Genomic DNA, 16,274 nt, shown 5'->3' with positions numbered 1-16,274 from the left:
GCCACCATTCTTGTACGACGCCCGTCATGAACACAAGCGTCCTTGTCTGGGACGCCGCGCTGACCGCCTCGATAGCCCTCCTGTTTACACCGAATTTTTCCAACACCAATTTCCTGTTTCCGCGCAGCATCCCGTTTCCACGCGCTATCTCCCATCAAGCTTAAACAGGGTACTGGACGGAAAATTCCACATGGTTCACTTCAAAATGCATTTTGTGCACGATTTCCTGCTAGGTTGCACAATGCAAGAGTTCCAGCGAGCGCGGCGTGCACATCCTGCCCTTCCCTTCGCTCTTCAGCCTCGCGCGCGTGTTTGCTGCGCCGCTCCACTTTCTTCGTCCTCTCGTTTCTTCGCGTGCGGGCGCGTTTTCATATCTGGCGTCCTGGCGTTCTTGGCCCTCTCCTGGCTTCCTTCTTCGGCGTCGCGTTCGCTCTACGCACCTCATCCTCTCCAGAATCTCGGTTGCCCCGCCTCCGCACAAACGTTTTACGCGTGCGCTCGAACTCCGGCGTCCCAGACTGCTCAGAGCCGCACGACCGAGCAGCGGCCGCAAACCCCCCCAAGACACTCTGTTACTCGGTTTGCTGGAACAGGAACACACGGCGGGAAGTTCGAAACGGGCCCCACGCCTACTTGGCCTTTCTTGTCTCTGCGTTCTTTCCTGCTTTCTGCGGCTTCGGCGGCTGCATGTTGAGCGAGACAGACCAGATCCCGAGCGCGTCTGCCGCGCTTCCGGCGCCTCCCAAATTCACAGCTTCCATTTCCGCCTCACCGAGCGGTCGCCACCTCGGCACGCCCCAGAGCCTGCAAGTGAACATTTCAAACGCAAAAACAGCTCAGTGCCCGGCCTCCCTTCTCGAGAGAAACACTTCAAGACCTCGTGGCGCTTTGTTCACGCAACAAAACGGAATCTCCACGGTTCCGGTCGTCGCCGACCTACGCAAACTGATGACATCCCCGTGCCTTTTTGAACGTGCCAGGCTCTTCACGCACTCCCACTGGTTTTCCTTCAAGGACGGACACCGTCCGGTGTCTCGACGCCGGCGCCCTCACAGCGATTCCGTCCGAACAAGCGGTTACATATCGAGGACCACTAGACGGCACTGCAGATTATTAACGCGCAACTAAACGGCACTGGGCACAAGTCTCTTGGTGCGTTTGTCTAATAAGATTCCGTCTAGGCAACAGCCAAAAAACCAGCGACATCCGCATTCGACCGCTCAAACAACGGCAGCCGTGCATGCGTACAGACGCCTGAGCAGCGATACATTGCCTATGCGGGAAAACGTGACCCGACGCTCAGGAAGGTCCCAGAGTCACACGAGCCCCGGGAACTGTGTCTTCCACTGCGCAGGAGAACGGTGCAAACGTAGACCTAAAACCACTGGGCGCCTCCACCTTGGAAGGAAGGTGACGCGTCTGCAGGACGCCATGCAGCTCTTCTTACGCGTGGCGTGTCCACTCCGCACCAGATACGTGAACCGCAGACATGTGAACCTGGACGTGAATTCAATTTGACTGTATAGACTCGTGCGGCAGCCGACATAAACCGGATGTGTTCACTTGCTAGCCACCAGCTGCCTCGGGCCTCGCTACACACTTGGGGGTCGGCTGTACACGCGAGAAGACGGATTTGCCCAGTTTCGTGTTAAAGCTAAGCGACCGCGCATGAGGTGTATTCGGATACAGAGGCTCAGCGTGGCCCTGGGTGTGTTTTCCCTTACTCTAGCAGCGGGTCTTCGGATGTCTCCGTCGGCTCTGCAGGCTCCTGCGCGACGGCCAGGGGCGCCGCTCCACATTTCCTGCGCCCAAACTTGAAGACGATGTGCGGCGTGCGTCGCCGGCCCTGAACGAGTGACTCGTGAGATCCGTGGGGAGAGCCGCCGAAGGCGCGGGGCGCAGCCTGATGCGCCTCCAGTCCAGATTCTCTCAGGCCGTTCTTGGCAGCCGAAGGCTCGCCCGACTCGCCTCCGGCGGACGCTTCGGCGCCCGCTTTGGCGCTTGCGTCTGCCACCTGCGCAGCCGCTCCCACGGCTGCATCTGAGTAGTCGATGACCGCCAACTGGCTACCCACATGGACGGTGTCTCCTTCTTGTGCCGCTTGAGACAGCAAGACGCCTGAGCAGTCGCTGTGTATTTCTACGGTGACTTTGTCGGTTTCGATCACGCACACGACCTCGTCGACGGCGACGAAATCGCCCACCTTCTTCCTCCACTCGAGCAAGCCTCCCTCGGTTATCGAGTCCCCCAGGGAGGGAACCTTGATGACGTGCTCGGTCGCTGCCGCCGACGCGAAAAAACGGCACTCCACGAGCTCGCCCATGGTCCGCGCTGCGCCGGCCTCCGCCGCCCACGGCGACAAACCGCCAGGCAGACCGCCGAAAGGTGCGGTACGGCGGCTCGTTCTGCGCAGGAGACATGGCGACGGGAAGGGCGAAAACACACTTGCGACTGCTGAGCTTCCGCGCAGAAAACAAGCGGGAGGGAGTGGCAGGAAAGCGGTGGAATTCGAGGCAACCGACGGAAAGTTCACGTCGGAGGAACTGCAGATAAGCGAGGCGGAAGAGCGATGCATGAGGGCGCGGCTGGAATGAAAAAACCGCGCACTTTGTCCGTCGCAGAAAGAAGGGAGCGTCTCGTTCTGCGACTGAGAAGAGCCAGGCACGCCCCTGGAGCCTGTCCGCGATAACTGCGCCGCAGAACGGAAAACGCAGGCGCCGGAAACTCCATCAAAAGTCGAAGACGGGTACTTGGACACAGAGACAGTCGACAGAGGCCACCTCAAACGACAAAAAGATGCCCGTTTTTCAACGGAGGTCTCGGCTTTTAAAGGTGTTGCATCGGGACCGCTGATTGAGGTGGGTGTACAGCCCAGTTGTTGGTCGAGCAACACGGAAACAAATCGCTGCGTCTTCACCTGAACCCATGCTGCTCTGACGGCGCTGGCCGCCGGAGCGCTAGGCGCCTGGCCAGCAGGCGAAAACATTAGGAAAAGATGTAGAAAGAGCGAGCGGACCACCCCAGAGGGAAATCGGCAAGTGCCCGGGAGGCGAGAGGAGACACAGGAAGTACGCAGAGTTTTAACAAGGAGGACCGAAATACACTATGGCTGAGCTATATATCTTGCTGTGATATGGACCAGCGTATCGAGTTTTTGAACAAGCCAACAGCGTTTTCGGGAGTGAACAACAGGGAAAAACAAACGGCGAGCCTGCGCAAGGAGATGCTGGGAAGCTCGCGGACCCCGGGCAAGATTGCCTTTTTACTCAAAAAAACGAACGATATGCATGTGGAGGGACCATCCTTTTTCCGCTTCAATTTAAGGCCGAAAGGCGGTCGAGCAGTACTCCCAGTAAGGTCTGCAGGTCATCGTTTGTTACTTTCCAACACATTGGAAGCTACCCAGCACCGTGGCGGGAGAATATTTTTTTCAGTCCCTCGTCGCCGTCTGCATGCGCGGTCGTCTACTGCTCGCTCGGGCAGCCATCCGCCTCTCTTTCCCGAGAATGAGACAAACATACTTGCGCCAAGCACACTCATATGATCTATCGATGTGCCCGTATTCATTTGCGCAGATAAAGTTGAATAAAGAGAGACATATGGATACATGGAGATGTGAAGTGTAGCTAGAGGTGTAATTATGAGCTCCTGGAAGTCTCGATCTAGTCTGAGCACGCGGAAGGACCAAATGGTCAAGCTAGTAAAATGCCACACATTAACAGTTCATGCACGTATTGTGAGGCGTTAAAGCTGTACAAGAAAGCCTCTTTATGAAGAGGCCTTCTGAGAAAGTGAGCGCTTTCACATATCGTCCAGAGCGGCCTGTCGGGTCTACGCAACTTGCACACGCTTAACGGATCCGCGAGTGACACTATAAAAGTTTGACACACACTCAACCTCCGCCTAGACTATACCGACAAAAAAGGTACGTCACTCCTCTTTTAGATATTCATGTTCCTCGGTTTCTGGTTAATACGCTAGTAACAGCAGAACCGTGGATTCTTCTTTCTCGTCAGAGAGCCCGCCTGTTCACGTGGCGTTCTCGGTGCAAAAAGGGATCGGACGAGCATTGAAATATTTGCTCTGGTATAGCACAACGCGCTCGTCACATTGAATGGGCTAGCTCGCTCCGGCAACCGGTGTACGCTACAGATCGCCACGTATGCGTCGAAGGAGAAATCAGAAAGCTGGACTGAGAGTCCCGAGTCTAGAGAAGACTCCTGGGGCTCCTCTCCATCAAACCACTCACCACTTTTGTCCCGAAAAAGTAAGTTTTCCTCGCAGCCCAGTCAGTTGTGTTCTGAGTCGCCGGGTGTGGGCGACTGCGGTGATGTGTCATCCCTCGCCGACCGTAAAAATGCAGAGGCTACATCAAGCGCACCAATCTCTGTGACTCATTCTGGCCGGCTTTTCTGTATCATCTCTGCCAGAGAAGACGACGGAAAACGAACCTTGCTTGTCGCTTCTGAGAATGCGGACGTGAGACGCGTGACGGTGAAATCTGTGTATGTGGCGCGTCTACATTCCCTCGACACCGGATTGACTGTCCACAATGTAGGCTGTGTCCATGACACACAGGGAGTTCCGGTGTATATTTGCTTCGAATGAACCCTTACCTAGTAACTGGAAGACATATGGCTTCGCGTTTGACGCACTCTCTATACCTGTGGACTACGAGCTGTTCGCTCCATACCCTGCAACTTCGCCAGGAGTTATTTCCATAGCCGCCAAGTTTGCTTGCTGCGTGTAAAGTCGCATAAGTCTCCCTCATTTCCAGCGAAAAGCCGTGGTGAGCTCTTGCCGATTACCGGTGACCTTTTCCGCAGAAAGGGTGTCAAAAATGGGAGAGTTGCAGAAGACCGTGAGCCGCGTTCTACAAGCCTGGGTTCGAGCTCAAACAGGCAGTGATCAATAGCTGGAGGCTGAAAAGTTAATGTGCATTTCTTGAGCAGTTGCTGCTTTCTCTTGTAGCTGTATGTGTTTACGTGTGGCATGAGGTGACTCACTTTCCTCAACTACTGACGAAGCCAGATTTCTCTTTCGGATAAGTCTTGATTTCCGAGTATGTGCGTGTCAGTGATGTGGACAGAGAAGTATATGTGTATGTGCCTCTATCGCAAAGAACAGGTATATCAACTTGTTCCCTAAAACAATAAACAACACCATTTTCCCTTTTCGCGATTTCTTCGTGCTATGAGTTGGAAGGAGGCCAGATACCGAACATACTTTCAAGACCGTTCGTTTCAGTAGTACTGTAATCGTGACTTACGTTCCAGAAAAATAGCAGACCTGATTGACTTCTTCTGCCTCCTGATCAGATTCGAGTGTCGTGCTCTTTCTTATTCATGCTCACAAAAACACAGGATCCGGCATATCTACAGAGTCAAAACGACGCGGGTGTACACTGTCAGGGTGTGCCACGTGTCTCCACAGGTATAAACACGGAGTACCAACATCCCAAAAACGCCCACGAGAGAACCCTTCGGTTCACCAACGTCTCTCGCTTTCTCTTTTCCGGTGTCCTCCCTGTCATCGCTTTTTCTCACCCTCTCTCCTCCACACCGGAGGCGGAAAGCAGTTTGAATGCACACTTCTTGCCGTGTGAACGCACAACCCCGTTTCAAGCGTGCACGCGTTGCAGCGACTAGTCTCGAAACAGAGAAAACCAACAAGTCGGCCGTGTTCTCTAGTGAGCACCTCCAGTTTTTTCTTCTGTTCCCCGAGCTGCCCCCTGAAACCGAAAGATCAATTGACTCGTCGCCATGGCGTTGAACAGTGTCTTTCTCGTTCCCGTGTTGCTCCTCGCTTTCCTCTGCTGCTTGATTCAGGGGCGCGTTGTCGTCGGTAAGACAGAGAAACGAAAAGCGTTTCCTGATTACGTGCAAGATGGATAACCTTTGCTTGCAAGTGTATCGATCTACAGGCAATGTTTGCATGCAACATTACGGCTAATAAGACTGGATAGGCAACTATGTGTGTATCTACAAACGATTACCTTTATTATATGCCCCCGGTATCGTGCGGTCCCTGTCTTATCCTGTCCAGGCCTTCTGATGTTTTCATATCTTCGTTGGCGGGTTGGGGTGCGTACAAGCCATACGACGGTCACTGGACAACTGCGTTAGATCCACTATATGAGGGCAGTGCCAAGATAGGGGGCAGCTTAAGAGAAACAAATCCGACACAAGTAAACAGAGGACAGCATCATCCGCTTCAGTCCCTGAAAGCAGCAGAATCTCCCTCTTGTGACGGCGCAGCAGGTTCGCGACGGTACACGTGTTTTCGCTGAACCATTCACAGAAATTCTCTCCAAAGGTCAGCAATGTGCGATCGATCCTTTACTTCTTCATTTTTTCCCTTTCTGTTTGAAGGAGCGCCTGCAGCACATGATGCGCTGCTGAAGCCAGCGGCACGTTTCTCAGATCCTGCCACCCTCACTGCTGCTGCCCGTGCTGCCCAGACAGCGGCGGACACAGACACGGTACGATTCTGATATGCTCATGCATGCCCGTCTTCTCTTCTCTGTAAACGTAAGCACTGTTAGCAAACGTCTTTATCCTTGTGACATGTACATCTCACTACACGATTTGAACAACTACACACATATCCACACGGGCGTGTGCGTATGTTTACCCGAACTTGCAGATACCTTTCTGTGTGTGCTGGCCTTTCTGCCTACCTGCCGTGCTACAAAAGACTGTCTCCTCTATGTGTATAAATATTGTGGCAGACGCATGTCTCACAAGAATGACACACGCTGTCAGGTGCCTACGAATGTTTTGTCTCTGTTGTACTGTACTGTGTAACAACAGCCCTGGACATTAGTCCTGTTGCCATTCCGTGCAGATTCTGTGTAATGCAAACGCTTGCGTTGGTCCCTAGCCTTCGCCAGGTCCTTTCTTTTGCCTTTTTGTTTTTGCTTCCCGTCGGACATCCCGATTCCTTTCCGCTTCTTTTCGCTTTCTGACCATCGTTCCCTGACTTGCAGGAAGATGCTGTAGGCCTCCTGGGCACCCCCCCTTCTTCGCCTTCCAGCGCTGTCGCTTCTTCTCCGACAGCCACAGAGAACGGTTCAGACGAATCTCGCCAGCCGTCATCTGCCGCATCCGGAACGGAATCTTCACAAGCCGCCAAGGAAGAGAACCCGGCAGAGTCAACCTCGGCCGCTCCGGAGCCCTCCCAACCGTCCGGCGTTCTGGAACGCGACGTCAGTCAGTGGCATGCGTCCCGTAAAGGAGAAGACCTAGTCTACCCGAGCAACAGACACGGAGGCTTCCCGGAAGCGCCCTTTTACCCGCCTCACGATCACCTGCGAGAACACTATCCGACATGCCCTGCGGAATGCCTGGAAGACTGGGTTGGCGACGGCTGGTGTGACAGCGAGTGCAACGTCGCAGAATGCGGGTACGACGGCCCCGATTGCCAGGGCTGGTGCGGGGGCGAGTGTCGGCCGGGCTGGCCGGGCGACGGGCAGTGCGACCTGGAGTGCTACAAAGAAGAATGCGACTGGGACGGCGGTGACTGCAAAGACTGGTATGACCGCAACTTGCCGAGTGTACAGACACTCCAGCAGAAGCTCGACGAAGTGACGGGGAACTCTGAGGACCCCGACCAGTCTGTGTCCAAGCTGCTTAAACAGGAACTTGGCTTGGCGGCGTGCGAATGCGTGAAAGGCAAGCTCGGGAACGGTGTGTGCAACCCAGAGTGCAACACGTACGAGTGCCAGTTCGATGGGTTCGATTGTAGACAAATGTGTTCGCTCGAGTGCCCGCACGTGTGGCTCGGCGACGGGAAGTGCGACAAAGAATGCGACATTCCCGAGTGCTACCACGACAAGGGCGACTGTGATACTTGCTCTGGAAGCTGCCGCACGTGGATGATCGGAAATGGCATTTGCGACCCCGACTGCAACAACAAAGACTGCGGATACGACAATGGCGACTGCAACGGCATCACGTGGGTGACGGCGGTCGACTACGACGCCAAGCCGTACGTCTACCAGTTCTGCGCGCGAGAGTTCATTGGAGATGGAAACTGCGACGAAAACTGCTACAACGCCGAAAGTGAATGGGACGGTGGGGACTGCCGGGGAACCGCATTGGCGAAACGCCTCGCGGCAGACGGCGTTGGACCCCAGTTTCCCGCAAAAAAAGACAAGAATCAGGCAGGCGAGACAGGCGACGAGAAGGGGGCCGACGATATCAAGAAAAATACGGCGAAACAGAACGGAGAAGGCGCGGACGACAGAGCGGGGCAGGGCCCCGAAGACAAACCTGCGGAACGAACGGAGGAGAAGAAGTCCGAAGACCAGCAACAAACGAGAAGACTGCTCAAGAAGCCTTCCTCCGTTTAACGTGGACAAGGAATGAGAGGGAGTTACCTGCCCTGTGAAAGGGACACTTTCTTGTTTTTCTCCTCGGGAGGAGGCAAGGAGAAGCGTTAGAAGAACAGATGTACATGCCACGTCAATGGTAAAAAAAATTGAACCAGGTGGCAGAAGACAGACGTAGACCAGAGAAGAATCCACAAACAGAAAAAAACGCAAGGCAACATGCTGGCGACGTCGACAGAGTCTCCCACAGGAAAGCATGCACATACGCGGGAAAATGGTGGACGATACCTAGATGTACAAATATCCATATTTAATGTTTGCATACTTGCATGTAAAAATATAGGGCTGTATATATATATATATATATATATATATGGAGAGAGATGCGACTAGAGCTCAACGTGGAACGAGACGCGATCAACGAATCAGTCTTTTTCGGCGCCTGCGAATATGTGGGCAATTGAAGGTGAAGGTGTTTCTACCACCGCAAAGGGAAAACGCGTGTACCGTTTGTGGCTTCCCGGCTACGTAAAGGGACCTGAAGCAACCGGCAGACGGAAGAGAATTTACCGGGTCACGCTGTACGGACGGGTCCATATCACCCTCACATTGCCAATTCAAGTCCCCCGCCTAAGCACACAGAACTCGATTTCTTCTCACCCGAAGCTTTTGCCGTGCAGAGAGTAGACACACTGGATTACTGGCCGCCACTGACTGACTTGTTTCGACGTGTAGGCTGAAGGTGGACTGTAACGAAGGAAACCATGAATTTCACCTCTGTCTCTCCGCTTCACACAGGACCTCTGTTTCCTTTCTGTTGCATGCCGTCGGCTTCGTGCCCCTAAAAGCGAAAGCACCCTTTGTCTGCTCACCGCTACGACACTACTCCAATTACTAGAGCCTTTCCATCGCGCTTCTTACACTGCTTTTACAGATGCCCGCTGCCTTTCGGACTTCGACATTGCGTAAACTCGAGCAAAGGCAACCCGACTTGCCGGCCACGAGAAGACAAAAAACACAGCCGAAATGGACAAACCTGAAGTGGTCTAGGGGAAGGGGTCGGCGTTTATCGCTCTAAGAATAGTCTAACTACTGACATTATGGCTGCGCGGTACGAAGCGTGTACCAAGAGAACCGACGCCCCCTCCTTTTCACGCTAACAAGGATGGCCGTGAACGTGAAAGTGAAATCGTGTCAGCTGTAGCACAGGATGATGCTACTGACGCGTACAGAAAAAAAAGCTACCGTAGGGGGGGTCAGCCTTGCTTAGACGGTTGCCTCCAACACCGTCCGCTATGACGACTCCTGTAAACCGCTACATCTATCTTTTTTTATCGACAGACGTGCTTGCATAAGGTATGTGCATCTTGTTCCACGGTACTCTCTTCTCCACTTCAAAATGTTGAACAGCGAGACAGGCTGCATTGGATTCCACACCCGGCTGCGTGACCCGCTCGTGCCCGTGACAGACTTGATGATGACGATCCAGAGCAGCTGATGTGCCTGCACACACAAAGAGACCTTTTGAAGGTTTCCTGTTGTATACAGAAACGTCCCCTCTCTGCAAAAGCACTCGACCTCTGCGCTCTCCTCATGCCTTCTCGGCCATTTTCTTTCGGAGACAGCGCCGAGGCGACACGAGACGGGTGCATGCGCTTGCACGCGAACCCCCGATTGAATCCGCGTGCCGCAGTGCTTCGGCTTCAGAGTTTGCGGAAGATTGTCGATGTCTTCTACACATCTTTACATCGAGCATCTTCCTTTCTTCCGATTTTTCTTCAAACACACTTAAGCCTCTCCTCGAGGGTCGGACCGAGTCGACCAGTCAGTTGAGTGCCTGTTTGTCTCCGAGGAAAGGCGCATGCGACAGCTCAGCCTCGGGGGCGCCGTTAGATTAGCATTCATGGGCGATGCAGAGATGTTTCCTTTCTCTCTCAAACCCTCTGGATATCGATTTTAAGCATGTAAGAACCCTGCTGTCCGTTTTCGCCCTCACCTGTGCCCGCCACACTTCGCACGACTCAAGGGTTTGTCGCTCTCTCGCATGCACATGTACATACACATGCTTGTCTCTGCCGGTTGACGAGTTCTCGTTTTGCGTTTGAATGGAAATCGCTGAAAAGCTTTTCAACCGAGCAAAGGAAAGTCCCACGAGGGTTCCAGCGCCTTGTCGAGCTGAGCTGTCTTCCCTGAGCGCTGCGGACGGCCACCCCCGAATTTACCGCCGCTCGTGTTGTCGTTTTTCCATCGTTTCTGTCGTTCCCCGTCTCCCTTGTGCAATTCTCGCACTTGCGCGTTTTCCCCGCAAACAAAGACACTCATTTTCAATCGAAAAATGCCCCTCCAGGATGGAGAGAGAAACACCAACGCGCGAGGCCGCTCCCTCAGGCACGCATAGCGCGCGGCGCACATCGCCCTCAATGTGCACAGGGTTTCTGCGATATGACACAAAGCCGCCGTTTCGCTTCCCACGCCTCTCGCCACACACACCGCCTCTTTGCCCTCGATCGAAATCGTCTTCCTCTGCTTTTTCGCGGCGTTCTCGCTTCTTCCGGATCCGTGACGCCCTCGGGCTCGCTGGTCTTCTGACCCTGTTGTCGTGGCTGTGTTTCGATTCTCGCGCCCGGAGATGTGGACACGCTTCGCGCCAAGGTGGAGCCGCCTTCGCAGCTCTCCCTGAACAAAGGAGAAGCGCAGAGAACTACCCCTCTGCTCTCTTCCTTTCCTGTTCCGCTCCCAAGTTTTTTCTGTTGGCCTCGGCAGTGACCCTAGGCGAGGCGTCCTCTCGGCGGCCTCTGGCTTCGCTGGGGTCTCCTTCCTCTTTTCCTGCCTTTTCTGCTGTTTCCGGCGTTTTTGCTTCTCGACTCGAAGCCGAGAAGCGAAGGCGCGTGCCGCTTCAATTGGAGGCTGCACACGTTTCCTCGGCCTTGTCGCCGTCAGTTTCATCCCTCGGTTCGCTGCCTTCCTCTGGCTGCGGCGCCTCTCCAGTCTGCGACTCTCCTGGGCTTCTTCGCTGGGCATCTGAGAGATGTCGCTTTCTGCCTCCCCGTCGCCTGCCGTCTCCGCATTTCCTGCGGAGATTCCGCGGCGGCGTGGCCACGCTGGCTGCTCCAGGGCCGCTGAGAGATGTTGGGCAAAAACCTGCGTGTTCCTCGAAGTCGAGACACACCGAAAAACGCAAATGCAGGGACCGCGGGGGCGGAGCGTCTGCGCCACAGACCGCCGCGCCACTAGGCAGGCCGCTTCCCCTTGCGAGAAACCTTCCGGAGGACGACCGAAACGCTTCCTCGTGGTTCCGCGGTGAGCGAAGAGACGCGGCGGACCGGTTTGCGGTGGCGGAGCGAGAGCCGCGAGCATCCCAGAAGTCGCCCGTTCGCGGGGGCGTGGAACGCCTCTGCAAACTCGACCCACGGTCCTCTTGCGAAGAAGAGAAAACGAGGAGACAAGGCAACAAAGGACTTGGGGAAGTGGGGACCGACTCGATCGACGCCAGAGACGCAAAGAATCCAATCCTAGACGAGGCAGACGACGGCACTGACGCAACCCGTGGAGCAAGAGAAGACGAAGGAGAAGAAGAGAGCGAAGAAGAGCGAGGAGAATGCGAAGAAGAAGAAAGTGAACAAGAGAGAGATGAAGAGAGAGATGAAGAGAGAGATGAAGGGAGAGAAGAGAGAGAAGAAGGGAGAGAAGAGAGAGAAGAAGGGAGAGAAGAGAGAGAAGAAGGGAGAGAAGAGAGAGAGGGGGATGAAGGAGAAACTGAAGGGAAGACGCCTGGGAGGAGAAAACGGCGTGGCTTCTTTTCGTGGATCTCTGATGTGTTTCTACGTGCACGGGTGAGGCCAAGGTCCAAGCGATGGAAGCTGAAGTGTTTAAGAAAATTCGAGAGGCAGTTTTCCTGGTGGAATCACCCACCGTGCAATGCTCTGCATGCACGTGTAGACTCAGACATACAGATCTTTTTATCTGTATCACTATATTCTCAAACCCATATATACATATATATACATATATGTGCATGCGCCACACAGATACAGTAGGTATACGCGTTTTACACATGCATACAAGTGCAGGCAGCGACATGTATACGGGCTTCTCGGTGCATGAATCTAGACATAGACCCACATGGCTACGCGTATATACACGAGGAATGATTTCCTGGAGGTTTCGGGTTTTCGTCGCCATCGTCTTCGCCCTGCGTTTCCCCCTTTTGGACCCGTTGTGCGTCTCTTGAATTCTTTGTGTTTTTTCGTTTGTGTTTTTGCGTCAGATGGAGCAGCAAGTCGAAGACATGAATATTTTGTTTCGGCAGCAGGGGAGCACGGACCGCGTTTACCTCGTCTTGCCCCTATCGGAGGCACTGAATCCACCTGCAGGTAAACGGAGGAAGGAGACTCTTTTTGCGATCGAGGTCGCGATGTGGTACTGGAGGGGCGTCGCCTCGAACCGCCGACTTCGCCTCCCTGATGAGAAACGCATCTGAGCGTCGGGTTGCATCGCATGCCCCGCAGGAGGCGTCGTGCGTCTTCTCTGCAAAGCATCGGCGATCCCAGCGTCTCTTTGAAGCCCGCACTTTTGTCTCGGACGGGATTCATTTCTCGCTTTCAGGTTCCCAGCAGAAAGATGCTGAAGTGCCCTCAGCACCTGCGAAGGTGGCGGGGACATCTATCTGTGTTTCTCTCTCTGCCTCTATCTATCTTTCTTTATCTGACTGTATCTATCTATGTGTAGCTATCTATCTGTCTGTCGCTATCTGCATCTGTCTGTATCTGTTTGTATCTATCGACGTGTATGTATATCTATATTCTCTATATGTAGAGAACGTCGGGTCCTCGGGCGGTTAGAGAGGGAGGGAAGAAAACATCGAGACTTGTCATACAACTGAAAAGTCTGTCACCATCGGCATCTCCTGCCTCGGGCGGTGTGCACCCCACTTTCCGTTTTCGTCCTAACACACGCTGTTGTTCTTGTCTCAGGTCACTTCTCCCACAACCACATCATGGAAGGCGATAAAGCGTCTTTCCCGCGGGAAGTTCTGCCGCTGGTAAGTTCCGTTGCATGCGCACCCGGGATTCGCATCCGGGATTTCTGTTCTTCAGAAAAAGAGACTTCAATAGCGGTTCCTGGACGATTCGCGCACCACACTTTGGACAGTCCGCGAGTTGGGCCCCACAGGGAGACGAAGCGATGGAGCGTTACGGTGTCAGGCTGCCTGAGACCGCACAACACGTTTTCCTGTGCTGTCTTATTCTCCCCGAATCCACTCGGCTTCCGGAGTTCACCTCTCGGGCATCTGGCCGACTCCTTTCTTCAGACACTCCATGTGCCGACCCCCTGTACCGTCTGCTTCGTGTTACTCGCGACGTTGACTCCTCATGGGTTTGCTTTGAATCGGTCTGGTGACGCGCATGGCTCTCCGGCGACATGACCATTCATCTCGCGTTCTGCTGGACTCTCAACACACCTATATATATATATATACACTTGTAGATATCTGGTTGGCGAGGATTGCCGTCCTGCTAATCCGTCGTCTGCGGACCATATACACCTGCGTATATACATATATATATATATATATATGTACATATATATATATATATATATATATATGCATATAACTCGTGACGTGCGAGCGTATGGGTCTTTGTCGCGCGTTGCCAGCTCCTGGAGAGACAGTGGGACGCGCCGTGGCACTTCCTCCTCGAGAAGGTGTACGGCCCATTTGACGCGGAGGCGCTCGCGGAAAGAATGCAGAAACTCGCCGCAGAGAGCCTGGAGGCAGGGACAGATGAAGACGAGGCTGCTGCGGTGTCGAATGCGAAGGGATGCGAAGGACAGAAAGGACGAGAAAAGAAAGAAATGGCCGCTCCGAGACGCGTCTCAGTCAGCGTGCTCGACTTCGCGGCTCCCAAAAATTTCATCTTCCTCCCCCTATGGGCCATGAAGACTCTAAACTTGCGGTGCGTCCTCGTCACATTAAATGTTTCAACAAACGCATGAACACCCTCACGGCTTTTTGTACGTGTATATCTATTGCTATGTCTATATCTATCTATGTCCGATTGCTTGTGTTCATCTACAAATCCATATTGTTACCGACATTGGTTTACATGCCATAGATCGCAGAGATACTCTTATCGGTCCGTGTAGACGTATATGTAAATATTTATTTATCTTTTTTCTCTCTGGATACATCAGTATGAATAGATACCTAGATCTATGTATATCTATCTAGATATATAGATATTTATGCTTTTGGGCCACAAAAGCTATGCTTGTAAAGGTCTGCAGACCTCAAATTGCACCTGCATATATATATATATATATATATATATGTATATCGCTTTAAGTGTAGTTTACTCGAGAACTGCCGACCGGTTCGCTGCCTCCAGGCCTTTCTCGATTGTTGCATGCAAATGGGAGCGTCTCCCCCTCGCAGCGCATGTCACGCTGCAGCCAGCGAGCGCAGCCTTCCTTCGGGCCGTTAAGGCGACGAACCAGGACATCCAGGTAAGAGACTTCGACTTTGTTGCGCGGTGGTTCTGGACGCGTCTCGATTGTTTTTTTTTGTTTCCTCTCTGGCAGACACGACTTACGAAGCTGCGTTCTTCTCGCTGGGCATTGGTTTTGTCCTTTTTTTCGATTCCCGCAAAAAGAGCGTGTGATGCTTGGAGTCGAACGTCGCGTGGTTCCGCTGGTTGTGAGAGACTGCATACGCGGGGCAGATGCCAGCGTACTCTCGCCTCTCTCCCGCTCGGTTCGCTTCTTTTGTTTTGCATGCTGGAGATGGACAGCGCGTGTTCTCGCCATGTGCCGTTGTTTCGTTAGAAAGTGCTCGAGGAGGAAATACGGCACTACTCGAGTTTGACTGCAAACACCGTCATTCCCGTCAAAATCCAAGGCGAGACCTTTTGGCTGCGCGTCCGAGACATCCAGGCAGGTAGGTGAAAAGAAGAACGAAACCGGTAGTTCAAAGCACACATGCAGGTGACGTTTTCATTGCATTTGCTTCGCATAAATCAATTCGTAGATGCAGATACATACGTACAAACACACGTTTATATCGGGTCAGCGGTGTCAGCCATATAAATATATATATATATATATATATATATATTTGCATGTTGATGGACTGACATGATATATATATATATATATATATATATATGTAGATGCACAGTCATGTAGGTGGAGGTTGACTCACGTCTATACGGGGAAGAGGCCTCGACTTTGACAGGCGTGGAGATAAAGACGGACGTGGGTGGCGGCGTGGTTTTTACGTCTGTACGTGCGTTTTGAGTTTCTTTTTGTGCCTGATGTTTCATCTTGAGAAGATCGCTGAAGAGACGTTTTTGCGTGCAGAGGGGAGTGGAGCTGCAAACTCTGAGCGCGCCGAGCACGTTTGCGTGCAAGACAGCGACGTGGCTACGACGCTTCTGCCTGCCGAGGACGAGGCGGGAAAACAAAAGACAGAGTGACGGCTCAGAGCAAAGGCGAGAAGAATAAAGGAGAGAGACGGCGAGAAGAGAAAATGAGAGAGAAGGGAAGAAGAGAGGAGGGAGGACGGACGAAGGGGGGAAGACAAGGAGAGGAGAGGCAAGGAGAGGAGAGACAAGGAGAGGAGAGACAGAGAGAGGACAGACAAAGAGAGGAGAGGCAAAGGCAGGAGAGAAGAAGAGAGGAGAGACAAGGAGAGGAGAGAAGAAGAGAGGAGAGACAAAGAGAGGAGAGATGAAGGACGGTGTACATTTTTGTTGAATGTTGGGATTGATCATGAATGACGACACTTTCTTCGTCCTGTTCGTTTGTTTTCTCGTAAAGCAATCGAGACACGTAGCCGATGGGCTCACAGTCTGCTTCCCACGCCTTGCGTCCACTCGAAGCCAGCACGTGCCAGGCGAACGTCGAAATTCAATTTAGACGCGCAAAAAGCACCAGCGGTTTC

General features: G+C 53.2%; 3 protein-coding genes across 3 annotated transcripts; 2 read left to right on the top strand and 1 right to left on the bottom strand.

Annotated features, from left to right (window-relative positions):
- Positions 1-629: 629 nt before the first annotated feature.
- Positions 630-2,323, bottom strand: NCLIV_014690 (putative dihydrolipoamide acyltransferase; the record flags this gene model as incomplete). The annotated part of the gene is made up of 2 exons (XM_003881659.1): positions 630-804; positions 1,725-2,323. The coding sequence occupies 2 exons, from the start codon at positions 2,321-2,323 to the stop codon at positions 630-632; spliced, it is 774 nt and encodes a 257-aa protein (XP_003881708.1).
- A 3,439-nt stretch (positions 2,324-5,762) lies between these two features.
- NCLIV_014680 (putative notch (DSL) domain-containing protein) lies at positions 5,763-8,353 on the top strand (the record flags this gene model as incomplete). The annotated part of the gene is made up of 3 exons (XM_003881658.1): positions 5,763-5,844; positions 6,372-6,481; positions 6,989-8,353. 3 exons carry the CDS (start codon positions 5,763-5,765, stop codon positions 8,351-8,353), a joined length of 1,557 nt encoding a protein of 518 aa, XP_003881707.1.
- Positions 8,354-12,599: 4,246 nt separating this feature from the next.
- Positions 12,600-15,807, top strand: NCLIV_014670 (YGR048Wp-like protein, related; the record flags this gene model as incomplete). Its single annotated transcript, XM_003881657.1, has 6 exons — positions 12,600-12,705; positions 13,306-13,373; positions 13,991-14,289; positions 14,722-14,839; positions 15,158-15,269; positions 15,692-15,807. 6 exons carry the CDS (start codon positions 12,600-12,602, stop codon positions 15,805-15,807), a joined length of 819 nt encoding a protein of 272 aa, XP_003881706.1.
- Positions 15,808-16,274: the final 467 nt, after the last annotated feature.

This window comes from Neospora caninum, chromosome V (assembly GCF_000208865.1).
Source record: "Neospora caninum Liverpool complete genome, chromosome V".
In the NCBI taxonomy this organism is placed as follows: Eukaryota; Apicomplexa; class Conoidasida; order Eucoccidiorida; family Sarcocystidae; genus Neospora; species Neospora caninum.
This window is presented reverse-complemented; position numbering and strand designations above follow the sequence as displayed.